General features: G+C 38.2%; 1 protein-coding gene across 1 annotated transcript; it reads left to right on the forward strand.

Moving 5' to 3' along the window:
• The first annotated feature begins 698 nt into the window (after window positions 1-698).
• Window positions 699-13,258, forward strand: LOC140236768 (plasminogen receptor (KT)-like). The gene is made up of 5 exons (XM_072316698.1): window positions 699-1,865; window positions 5,152-5,265; window positions 6,518-6,648; window positions 8,428-8,534; window positions 9,318-13,258. The coding sequence occupies exons 2-5, from the start codon at window positions 5,185-5,187 to the stop codon at window positions 9,440-9,442; spliced, it is 444 nt and encodes a 147-aa protein (XP_072172799.1). The 5' UTR covers window positions 699-1,865; window positions 5,152-5,184; the 3' UTR covers window positions 9,443-13,258.

Consider the following 13,258-nt stretch of genomic DNA (forward strand, 5'->3'; position numbering starts at 1 on the left):
AATTCGCGGTTGTACATTAACCAATGGGAAACAAGTACAGGCGCAGGCACGATAGAAATCGAGAGAGGGCGTTGTCATTTTAGGAACAATAGTCTAGTTTCCATTCACTGTTCCACTCGGTATAATTGTGCATTCGCTGTGTGTCAAATTCTTCTTATTTTTCTTCATTCGATAAAGTTCTAAGGCCACCATGTGGTATATCAGTTATCAAAATTAATGACTGATGGTTGATTTGCGCCAGTGGTTAATAGTATCATGTCAGATATGTTTTCCTGTCCAGTGGCGGATCCTCTTTTATCTTTAAATTTTTGTTAAAACAGAAGAAATAGAAAGAAAACATTTTGTAAAAGTGCCTCCCTTTCCAGTTCTTCTTCTTCTTCTTCTGATTAAGTCTGCCTCCTTCAATAGACTGAAGATTCTTGCAGACTGGTGCTATTTACATTATAATACAATTTACTTACAGATATTTACAAGCACATAGAAAATTTGACGAAAAAATAGCCACTGTGATCAACCGTTAGACGGTTTCGAAATGATCCCACAGATGGCGCTGAAACAATTTCTGACGACAGGGAATTCCAGTTCCTTACAGTTCTTGGGAAGAACGAATGGCGATGCGATTCAGTTCTCGATGTTGTACCTGATAGGAGTGTGGTTGCGAGTAGCCCGTTTGATAATATAGTCCTGTGCTGAGAGAGGAGTGAGATTGTTGTGTATTTTGTCCGTCATAATTAGCCTGTCATTTTCTCTGCGCTGTTCCAGAGTGGTCCAATCATGGACCATGGTCCAATTAAGTTCTTGTTTTTGGTGACACTCGAGGTGTTATGGTAGCGATTTCAAGTGAATCGCGCAGCTCTTCTCTGGACTATTTCCACTTGGTGGATTAGGTTTTTGATGGTAGATGGGTCCCAAACTGTGGAAGCATACTCAACAATTGGTCGAACCAACGTTTTGTAAGCTGTGGCTTTAACATCAGAAGATTTTATGCGAAGATTGCGCTTTAGAAATGCAAGCACGTTATTGGCTTTATTGACAGAATTACAGAATACCTGGATCCGTCCCTGATATTTGATAGAACATTCCTTGACCAAATAAAGATCATCAGTCTCTTGTCGTCGGTGATATGATCCGCGGAGACTACACCTGAGTACCGGCTTTGACAGTTACAAAAATATGCAAGCACATGTTTGTGGAAAAGCATGCATGTTTTATATAAGACTATGTAATGCATCATGTCGGTATGTACACGCGGTTTCGATAGGCCTACAAGCAGTATTATTTCACTGACCCCATGCAACTCGGCTAAAAACAAAAAAGGAAGCAAGAAAAAAGATAAAGAAAGAAAGAAAGAAAGAATTAAAGAAAGAAACTAAAGAAATTGAGAAGAATTAAAGAAAAAGAAACAGCGGACAAACAAACAAACAAAGGAAGAGAGAAAGAAAGAAAGAAAGAAAGAAAGAAAGAAAGAAAGAAAGAAAAAGAAAGAAAGATGATGCTGCAGTGAACACACAGTGACGGTGACTGAAATTAAAGCATTGGTACGTTTTGACATTAGACTAAGCTATTTATTAAACGCGTGGGTGATGTTTTTATGTTTACGGCTGCCGATCCAAAAAGGGGGCCGGGTCGTTTTTCACCTGACTTTGACGAATGTGACTGAGGAGTTCTAACTGGTAAATCTCATTACCAACCGAAAATCCCCGTCATTAATCAGCGCATGGCCAGCATTGGAGTTGTTGAATACTAAATGGGCAAACCTAACTGTATGTTACGGCTCATGTGATCTGGGACATCGACCAAGCAACAAAAGTGCTCGCCGAGAAGTTCGACGACTCGGAGTCGTGATACTGAAGCGTGTAGCCGTCGTAAGTATGGAAATCCACTGCACTGCACTGGCCTGTTTTGCATTTTTTTTTTTTTTTGGTAGCTCCATGATTATACTAACGTTAGCATGGTACTAACGTTAGGTATGTCTACCGTCTATGAAACCTAACTGCGACCAGCAGCCCCAACGTACAACGTTACGTCTAACTAACCATGGACCTACTACACATGGACATTCATCGCTCGTTAATTAATTCGTGCACCTGTTTCTGTCAAAAGCGTCACAAAAACATTTTGAACATGCTTTTCTGCTTTGATCCAGTGTTGTCCACCGACCCGACAGCCAGCCTGGATAAAATTCAGACGGCGCTTTATATTAGCTTTGAGAAATCTGAAAACTACATGCGCAGAAGATAACTCTCTTATTCTCTAAAATCAAGAAAAATGCATGTGCAGTTCCAGTTGTAGTGTATTTATTATGAAATCATCGCTAAAGCAATTTCATTTGCGAAATACCTACAAGTACTTTACAAGGAAAAGCAAATAATTAACAGTTAGGCAGGCTGACTTTGCTTTGTAATCTATTTTTCCCCATTTGTCGCACATTGTTTCAGAGTAAACATGGACAGTAACAGTAAGGACATGCTTGTCTCGCCATTCAGGGGCGTTACATGCGTGGCCGCAAGTGTCCGCTTCAGCGATTACCAATTTTGTGATGCAAAATTTGTCCTTGTTTGAGGTTTGCTGCTCCCCATCATTGGTGTTTATTCAAAGGCAGTCGAGTCTGAAAAGGCACCTCGGCCAAATACTTTATATAGGACGGAAATGAGGGAAACGGTTCTTTTGACAGTGACTATGCACGATTACTCAATCGTCATTGTCCAAACGTCTGAATGTACTCATTATTAAGATGCACATAATCAGGTGGCGGTGGTGAACATTGGATCAAAGAAAGACCTCCGTTCATAGTCCATATCTGTAGTAGGTTGATGGTATCCATGACTGACTAGACCTCCTTTCTTCCTCTGCCTTTCTTTTTCTCATCTCTTTTTCTCTGTATACTAAGGATGAATGTGCGAGTGTGTGCGTGTGTGTACTATGTCTGCCAACAAACTAAGCAAAGATATGTTTTTGTGTCAATAACAGATGACTTAAGTACACATTGTGTTATTTCAATTTGGACTTATCTTCTGTGTGTATTGGTCCATATCACAAAAAGTGCTGGTTGATTGTATGTACAGTATTTTATCCTTTTTGGTTTGAGGGCTCCAGCCACAAGCATAAATTTGCTTCTTAGGAGTCCTGGCATGTATTTGTTTCTTATTGCATATTGTACATTGTTTTATATTCTGCCAAATAGATGAAATGAAATGAAATGAAAACGTTAGCTTGCCAGATTTTTGTACAAGGCCATTGTGGCATTGGCAACGATCTGCAGGAGTGTTAGCGCTATACATACCGGTATACAAGTACAACATTGAGATGTGAAATTTCTTTTTAGTTTACAATCTGTTAGTTAATGTGTTGTGTTGTATTGTGTTTGTAAATTTATTGCTAGGCTAGGGCGTCGGTAGTGCGATGCGCTTTGTCACCCCCTTCAATAATTCACCAAAAAGAGTTCACAAGTTATCTTTGTCTTTGACCTAGCCTATTATAACTAGTCTATGCATCTACAGAGCATAAAACTACTTTAAATATTTGTTTACAATAAGAGAAATCTATCTATCATATTAATTGCAATTATGAATTTTATATTGAATTGAATTGTTTGTTTTGTGGGGTTTTTTTTTTTTCTTTTTTTTTTTTGGTCGAATGAATGATTGTCTAAGTAGGTAGCTAATGTTAGATAATCTAAATTCTAATTCTGATGAAGAATGGGAAACATGTTTGGGCAAACTATTTGTAACTGTGACTAGCCCCAATGCATAGCGCAGTATAACTGTGTACATGTACAAGGAGCGCCCTGGGGTTAGGCAAACTGATGTTCATTTTGCCCATAGAATCTCTAGTAGTAGGCCCTAGTAGCACTTAGCAGGGAGGTGACATCTTTCCTCCCTGATGAATAATCCTGCGAGGTCAGCTCAGCCTTGGGACAGCTCTGATCATGCTGATCCTACCCTACACAAACTCGGAGCGTCGGAGTCGGAGGAGTATGTTCTACACTGGTGTGTAGGGAGCATGATCGAGAGAAACCAGGCCAGGGTCCCGTTCCATGGAACTAGTTATCAGTAACAACTGCCACATTTCTGTGACAGATTTGCTCTCAGCCAATCAGATGCAAGGATTTCAGTAGCTTATATAACAACTATCGTAACTTGTTACTGATAACAAGTTTTGTAAAACGGGGCCCAGGTCCCACCAGGAGTAGCCCGACCAGACTCTCGTGACACCTATGTACAGCGACAGGGCTGTGTGTAATTAGACCAGGAGGAGAAATATGAACCACGCAATGCCCTCTGGGATTTAGATTGGTGGGGATGCTCATTAGCGGGTCATTACAGTTGAGCTATGTTATGGACTAATTACACTTAAATAAAGATCAACAGCACTGTAACACAAGGCAGACAATGCTATTAATATCATTAACCATGGCATTAAGTAGCTATCCATCAGACATCTGAGCAATGTAATTTTTTCATCTTATTGCCCCACTTTGACAAGCAGACATTTTAAAAATGACTGCTAAAGTGCATAAAGGTTGGATGTGAGCTGTGAGCAGCAACCCAATGCAGCAGTGATGATGGGATATTATAGAATGTTTCAAAATTGCTGAGCAAACCTCTAACATTAGGTAAGGTGGTATTTATTGCCCGTGACTTTTAAATACTGTAGATTAACTTTTGCCTTCACTTCAAATTCCACAAAGATTGTCTACAGTTATCCCAAAGCTTGTATGACCTTTAATCTAACATCTTAATACCAGAACAAATTCCGGCTTCGATACATGAAAAATGTTAACAAGTAGTGGACATAAATTAGGAAGGTCTAAACACAAGCAATTCAGGCCAAAAACAAAGATTGAGAGTATATTACTGCATCCAGATGTACAGTACCTGGTACTGCAGTCTTCATAATTAAATGCGTTTCAGATTAACTCTTGCTGATAGAAGCTATGTGAGTAATGCATTAACACTACAAAATACTGCAGCATTTTGAGACAGCCAAGAGCTTTAACATAGCATCCAGTGCTGAGAGCAATTCAGCGTTTGTCAGTAATTTGACTGCATTCATCACCTGTACAAGTTATTATGATGATATATTTTTTTTTTAGTTTATAGTGTTTCATTTTGTTTCACATTTACAGTTTACCATTAAATTATTGTTCAGTTTCTAGACTGAGAGGAGCGAGACGATTTCATCATGGGGTCCTTCATGGCAAAAGCTATGGATGAGAGCTTCCAGAAGAACAAGGAGTTCATGTCAGAGATGCAAGTGACTACAGTAAGTTCTTGTTCAGAAGTAATGATATAACTGTAACACTCATTCTGGTGTCCAAAATCATCATCAGTTAGTCACTCAACAAGCTGGGAAGTATTTTGTCAACCTCCAACAAACATTCAGGGCAAAAAGGGAGAGGCAGGAGAAGGTCCTCTCTCAGTTAGTTCCAGTGGTAGACTGATTTTTTATCAAGAACCCACAGGTTATTTCCATTTGCATTTTAAATTATAGACTACACAAGCCAATCAAAATGCTGTAAGGAAAAGAGTGTGACCTGAGGTCATAGAAAAAACCAATGGAAAGTAAAGATTAGGTGTTCATGAACTGAACTTAAACATGAGGTGGAGCAGAACCAAAGAGTCCTGAGGTGTGGAGATGGGTGAGAAGTAAAGAAGGTATTGGAAATTGTATAAAAGGCACGGGGAAGCGGAGAGGAATTGGGATGTATGGGAGGCTAAGGGGTTGAAGAAATAAGGGGCATGTGTTGAAATTAAACTCTATGGAAAACTAAAAGGAAAATTGAATTTAATACTTCTGTGGATCAATTTGACGCTTTTAATTACCAACCATATACAACCTGGTAGTCACGCAGCTTAGCTGCATATCAGATATTATTGCATTGAACCCAGTGTAGATTGGCTGACACTGCTCATTTCCTTGACAGTTATGATTTACCTTGTATTCTATTTCACTGGTGAAATATGACTCAAGTTTCCAGAAACACAATTCTAAGCTATGCAGTTACATCTATAGACATTTCCTTATCTGCCATTTGTTTTTGCTTGTTTGTTTTTGTTTGTTTGTTTGTTTTATGTCATGAGGTTTCAGAGTTTACAAATAATAGGGCATTACATCTTCAATATAACATACATGCTGTACTAGGAATGATATTGCTACTGTGTGATTTTCTCTGCAAAGGGGCAAGGTGTGATATCACATGAACTTGTAAATTGTACAGATGTGACCAACACCATGCAGGCGCCGTGTTGAAAACAGAATAGACCTGCAGTACTTTTTTGTAGAAGAGACCAATAATTTCCAACCATAAGGTTTGATATTCAATGAATTATGATTGAAAATTGTAGAGTTGTGACCAACACCAGTCACATGCCAGCCATGTTGAGAAAGGAGTAGACCTGTACAATACACATGTTTATCTTCATAAAAGAGACCTATTCCATACTTCATGATTTCTTTGATACCTGGAGATCTTCATCAGTTTTATGATGCAACTCTTTCATGATTTGACTCCTAGCTTGGACGCCAGATTCAGATGCAGAACCAGATGCGAGAGAGAATGATGGCCATGCAGCTGGCTGGGTCCAGAGAGTTATTTAATTGGCTGGCATCTTTCTATGGTGTCATGGCAGTAGTTGGACTAGCAGGGTGAGAAATCAAGCTTTTTGTTTTAATTTGTTTGTTTATAATGTGTCATGATACCCTGTTGTGAATGTTAGTTTGCATTACTGGGGACCTTTTTTTCTTTTTCTTTTTCTTTTTCTTTCTTCCATTGCCATTTTTTCTACCTGTAAGGAAGTTTATAGGCTTTATTTTCTTTTTGCTAGCTTCACTTGACTGATTGAAATGCAGAAAAATGTAAAGAAACATGGAGTCCATATTTCATGTTTTACTGCTGAGTATTTACAAGGCTGCCAATTTATATGCTGTATCATATTTAGTTTCTTTTTTTTTTACCTTCACCCCAAATAATCCTAACAACATGACAACAAAATTAAATAGAAAGTTGTTTTCCATCAGAATGTTATTTTTCCCCTTGTATCAGTATATCTTGGTTGGTATTTATTTTATAAGCAGCAGTCATTGGGAGTTCTGCAAAGGTATCAAAAGAATGAAATTAGAACATTGCCTTTACTGTATATCTTATATCTCAAAAACTTGTTAGGTTTGATGGTAGAGTATGTCACAGATGGCTAGAACTCCTATATGTTGGTCTGAACTTTGCAGTGAATTTGAAAGATATGTACTTGTGGTAATCTTCTTGCCATAATAGTACTTGTGCACATCTCATATTTGGGTACTGGAAAATGATGAATTTACTTGGGTCAGTTAAACATAAATTGATTATCAATTACTTTGTTCATTTTGTATATTTTGCCTTTTCAAAGGAATCTTCAGAAGTTGCCTTTAACCCTAAAAGGGCCGGGGGGGGGGGGGGGGGGGGGGGGGGGGGGGGGCAAATCTGCCCCCCGACATTTCACGCTATAATTCTGTAACGCGAGAAGGTCTCGTCGCAAGGCTTGACGACTTTGTTTGTTCAAGTCTCGTGCAATTTTTGAGACCAAATTTGCTACGTCCGCGCATACTTTTGCGAAGCCACGCCCATTTTTGTAACAGAATGTTGCCCCAAAACGGGCACAATTTTGTGATTTTGTGTACATTTCCTATGGAAAACAGTGCTCTGTCATGAAAGTCATAAAAACCTGGTTATTTTTCACTGGTTATCAATCACTTTCATTGATTAATTTTGTGCTAATTATGGTAGAAAAGTGGTCAGTGACAATTTCCAATGAAAAAACAAAGGAAAAACAAAAGTTGAAAAGCAAAGAAATACATAAGAAATTCTGAAAACAATAAAATGCATAAGAATTGAATTGAGTTTTGGAAGTTTTTTTGATGTACAATTGTTAAATATGCTAAAACAGAGTTACAGATCAAAAATTAGACTCTCAGTGCTTTTACTTATGCTAAAATATGATCTTAAGCTTAATTTGCATAATTAATAAATTAAAATTAGAAATTGATCGTTTCAGAAAATCTTATGACACAATCTTGTAGATTATGACGTGGGTCTCACGCATGCAAAATTTCATCGCGATCGCACCACCGATGGCTGCGATCTCTAACTGCTTTGTGTGGTTCTCACACAAACTGTATTATGCTAATGCTTTTTCTTTAGAAATTTTAAGACTAACTGGAATTTCTAAAAATCCAGCATATCTACTGGTACCATGACTATTCAAAGGTTCTTTGTGAAATGTGTGTGGGAATTCAGCGTCAAATGTATTTCACCTGACTTGTCTTTTTTACACTTTCTGGTCTGTAGCAATTACTCTTTTATAAGTATGTTTGTGTCAGTATTCTGTTGATTCTCAAATTGCAAGTTATTCATTCGTCTGTCATCATCATGTTCTGTTATCGAGACAGAGCTGCCAGGGGAAGGAGAGCAGCCCTCGCTCCACTTCTTCCTCTTACTTTCATCGTTGGCTACCAGTGGGACTATTGCTATAACACTAAGGTGGAGAGGATACGGGGTGAGTGTTGTCACTTACCACTCATCGTAAAGATATCTGGGCAGCTTTTCATGAAACTTGTCAGTTGTGTACCACTGTTTTAAGCTACTGAAATCATTGCATCTGATTGGCTGAGAGCAGTCTTTTTAATGTAAATATAACAAAACACTTGATGAAATCTCCCCCCCCCCCCAAGCCTACCCACAGATAGGGGGAAAGTTACCAGAAAGCACTTACTCTCGCAATTAAGAGTAAGAAAGACCAAATTTCTAAAAGTTGGAAATGTAAGTTGCATTAAGGATACTTTAAATGTCTGTAGTATTGCGTGGATAAGTGTATTTAGCACCAAAAAGTGTGCGACTCTGAATGCTTATGAATCAGTAGAACAGTGCTGTGTTGGAGATGGAAGGCTGCAAATTTAAAGTTTTTGCATATAGCCAAAATTATCAATTCACAGCTGTGCATAAAGTTTAGGAAGGTTGTTGTATTCTAGGTAATCTTACCCAGCAAAATGTCTTTCCTCATCAGATGTTGAGGAAAAATAATGCATAGGGGTCTTTCTCAAAAAAGTCAAATGAAAATATGTAGTAAAATTATGTCACAAAAAAAAAAATTAAAGAGAAATGGAAACATTATATCCAGTTTTACTCATCTATCAATTGCCAGCTTTGTGAAAACATCGTAGTAGACATTTTAGGACTGATGAAAAGGCATTTGAATTTCTGCATGTGCTTTAAATATCAGTGTCATCATTATCACCTATTTTTTGTTCTCTCTCTCTGTCTCCACGTTGATATGTTACAGCTGAAGCGGAACGCATCATGACTGATGAGCACGGTATCCTGGCCATGCCAGCGGGTCTTCCGACCTTTGACTCTATTGAAGCAGGCAGGCAAGCAGGAGCCAGCCCATCAGGCAAGAAGGAATAAATAAACTTGTCTGGCACCCTCTTTGATGGCTTCATTTCAGGCAATGCCTTAGCTGCATCAGATCTCTATGTATGTAGGGCAAGGAGAAAATAGAGAAATGTTCAGAACAAACTCAGCATCCACACCAACCAAAGTCTACACTTTGGAGACCATAGAACACTTTGTGATTTGATAAATTTTCTAGTCATATAAGGTCCTAATTATCATCTTCTCCATTCTGTTTCAAGGCATGTCCTTGGCAATGCAGCTTCTTCTTTTGTTTCAGGTCCCTTCTGCGAACTTTATTTGACCTTGTAGTAGAGGTCACTCATGGTCATCCAACAAGCTGTTACAGAGCTTTGTAGAACAGCATATTTTTCCTCACCCTCATATGTATTGCCATAAGGCCCATTCACACAACGAAAATCGAAATTACAATCGCAATCCAAATTTCAATTTTTTTTCAACCGTTCATACACAGGGAAAAATCACACTTCGCAGCAAGGAAAGAACGATCAGTGGCCAAATTGCACATGCGCAAAACTTGCATGACCGAAGACTGACCCCGCGGTCCCAATAGAGTTTCGCACGCGCTACGAACGATGGGATTAAAAATACCGATTTCCGAATCTCGATTGCGCTCACACACACACGACGCTTGGCAAAATAATCGCGATTTTTCTGAAAAATCACACTAATAGTGCGAGTTGGATCGCGAGTTGGATCGCAAAAATTAGATTTTTCTGTCCACACAGGAAAAAATTTCGAAATTTTGATCGCGATAAGAAAATTGATCTTTAAATCTCACTTTTTCCCTTGTGTATTAACGTGCCTATAGGCTCCAGCTGTGTACTGTGGCCTTTTTGGCTCCAGCCACAGGCCCCTTTCAGTGACTAGCAAGGTACTGTGACCCTTGCTTTAACACTTTTGTTTCATGCTTACAATTATAACTTTTAGAAAGAAAGTTAGAGTTTACCATGAAATGGTTTTGTGTCATGAAGACCAAGCTTGAAATTCAACTCAATGGCAGGTTAGGGAGAGTGCACTATGATAAAGTAACATTGACATCTGATACTTCTCAGTTACATTGTATGGTATATGCCATATGTTTTGTGACCATGATATTTTGTGAATCTGGTGCCCGTTGCATAAAAGTTACTATTATGGTAACTTTGCCATCCAGTGGTAACTTCCATGGAATTCTTGATTTTGATTGGCTGTTGAGTATTGTTGCCATGGTAGTTATCATTGGATGGCAAAGTTACCATAATAGTAACTTTTATGCAACGGGCGCCTGGACTGCTGAGAATTTTTTTTTACGTGGGTAACTTAGCCATTGGGAACCATAACCATGGAATGAGGAATAGATATCATCCTTTGTCAGGAAGTAAAGGCTGTCTTTTCCCTTGATGCGTGGTGCATCATCATATGTTACCCATATAAAGTTGGAGATTATAAAATGAAGAAAAATTCGTATAAAGCTGACTTTAGCAATATAACCATTGCATTTTCTATTTTCTAAGTTTTAATTCTTTTCAAAATATTTTCCTTGTCATGAAGTAGGGCAAATTAATACATCAATTTAAAGCTTATCATCTAACAAATTCACATTTGCCCAACCCCCCCCCCAACAAAAAAAAAAAAAAAAAATAGTTTCCTGACATGACATGGCTTTCATGATGACATATCGCATGTGCAGTGCAAAGATGTTGCAACATGTGAGGCAACATTCCAATGTGTTGCAAATTTCACAAATATCAGTCAAATCCAAAAGTAATACCATTGCAAAATATGACCTGCCATACTTGGTAATGGCCAATGGTGCGACTTATTCTTTGCTTTGGAACCCTACCAGTAACTGTCAGGAGACACATTGTGTGAAGATGTATTTTCCAGAGAACTCTTAATGTTTCTGAAGAGTACAGTTCATTTTGATATAGAAGGGTGGGTTCCTTTTCAGACGATGAGCAATAAATGTTTATTTGTATCAACCACTATTTATCATATTATGTCTTCATGCTAGTTAGTCGAGGAAGAGCTGTGTCATGGGAATAGATTATGATTACAGTCAAAATGCACTGTCCTTGCACTTGGCATTTCATCATTTAGCGACTTTATGCTGGTATATGAATTCTCTTCTCAGAGACTAGTTTAAATAGTTTTGGATAACTTGATTTCAAAAAGTCATTTCCTTTTATGTCTGGAAGAGTGTGGTCCTTATTAGTTTAAAGAAAAAAAGTGAGTGAAAAAGGTCAGCACAGAGTGTAGTGATCATAAAAGGCAGTTATACCTATCCTTTATCTTATCATATCTAGCTTAGCATGCAGTTTGCTTGATAACTCCTTTTTTTTAACCTTGACCCTCGACCTTTGACCTTTGAGACTAATTATGCATATCCAAACTCAGGGACAGTCAAAGTGAAGAAATAAAAGGAAAAAACTTGAAATGGTTTATAACTGCAGCTGCAAAAAGAATTATCTTTGAAATATGACAAATTCGATTTTCCTTTTGTAAATGTAGTGTGGTAGTGTACATTTCACGAAGATTAATGTAGATTTCAGTGGTAGCCAAATATTAGACCAAAATAGGAAATAGTGTCTCAGTGTAGGCATAGGGTAAGATCTTGCAGCATGAAGATCCTGTGTTTTCCAACCTGTTGCAATACACTTAGATGTATACTTTACAGATTTAGCTCTGATACAATCAACTCCCATGTACAATAGTATGACATTTGCAGCTTCCTTTTGTGAACACCACAGGTAACCTCTGGGAACTAAAGGGCAAATGTCGTAGGGAATGTGACCTCTGTTAACAAAATGCATTGAAATGGTGTGTATGCTTGTAGTTACATGGTTGTGTCCATGGTGCTCATAAATCACGTCATGCACTTCTGTAGGAATAGTTGGCTTGTGACAACATAACTGGAGCTCGTTAATTTTGTCTCTTTGTTTCTTTACTTAGCAATAATGTCTTATTTGTGCCATAGTGATGTTAAGTGCTTTAGAGATTAGTTATATTGCTCTACCTATTGATGGTATTCAGTTCTCTTCACACAAGTCAGCCTCAAAAGTAAGTGTGATTCTGGGCAAAGCTGAGTGCATTTGGGCTCAACTTGAACTTTAATTTACCATGCAGTCTTGGTGAACGGAGTGCTAACGATGTTGGATGATATGCCCCTATGTGATGGTTTTGAGGAATAGTTGTGTATAAATGTATAGCAATGCAGATAGACGTTTTGTGAGTTCACTATTTCTTTTAACCACATAAAAAATCCCTTGAAATTATTATCCAAATCAATTCTAAGATATGTCATGTGAGTTAGTCCTTTGTTAGACAGAAAGATCCGTCTGTCTGGAGGAGTCTTTTATTTTTAAGACGTTATCGCTCTCCTCTTAGGAGGGATTCCGTGAAGCCAGACGCAGTCTCCGCGGAACATATCTCTGACGACCAGATATAGACCGATCTTTCGGTCGAGTCCTTTGTATGCTTTGAGTGCTGATTGGCACAGAAAACCCCATAGCCTTATACACAATGTCCAAAGTCCCAGGGTTAAGGAATTGTGGCAGTCTTTAGAGGTACTGTAGCTGCTGAGGTGTAGTTTTGTTCTGAAATGTTATTCTTGCACCATTTTCTCTGTAATCATGACTTGTGTCACAAATATTTTATAAGTATCAGAAGAATACAGAGATTATGGTGCCCTCTAAGTACTGTAAATGTTGATAGACTATGATAGTCAATTGTTTTTTATTGTACACGTGTCAGTTGTTCAGTCAGTGTACAGTGCCTGATGTCATGAGGCACATTTATATGAATAAAGTCTATATGAGTGAAAACTTA

This window comes from Diadema setosum, chromosome 13 (assembly GCF_964275005.1).
Source record: "Diadema setosum chromosome 13, eeDiaSeto1, whole genome shotgun sequence".
Lineage (NCBI taxonomy): Eukaryota > Metazoa > Echinodermata > Echinoidea > Diadematoida > Diadematidae > Diadema > Diadema setosum.

What these genes read in the sequence shown, in the direction of transcription:
- LOC140236768 (XM_072316698.1), top strand. Translation starts at nt 5,185, where the DNA reads ATGGGGTCCTTCATGGCAAAAGCTATGGATGAGAGCTTCCAGAAGAAC. An exon ending in CAGAGATGCAAGTGACTACA is followed by an intron (nt 5,266 to 6,517) that starts GTAAGTTCTTGT and finishes TTTGACTCCTAG; the next exon opens with CTTGGACGCCAGATTCAGAT. An exon ending in TAAGGTGGAGAGGATACGGG is followed by an intron (nt 8,535 to 9,317) that starts GTGAGTGTTGTC and finishes GATATGTTACAG; the next exon opens with CTGAAGCGGAACGCATCATG.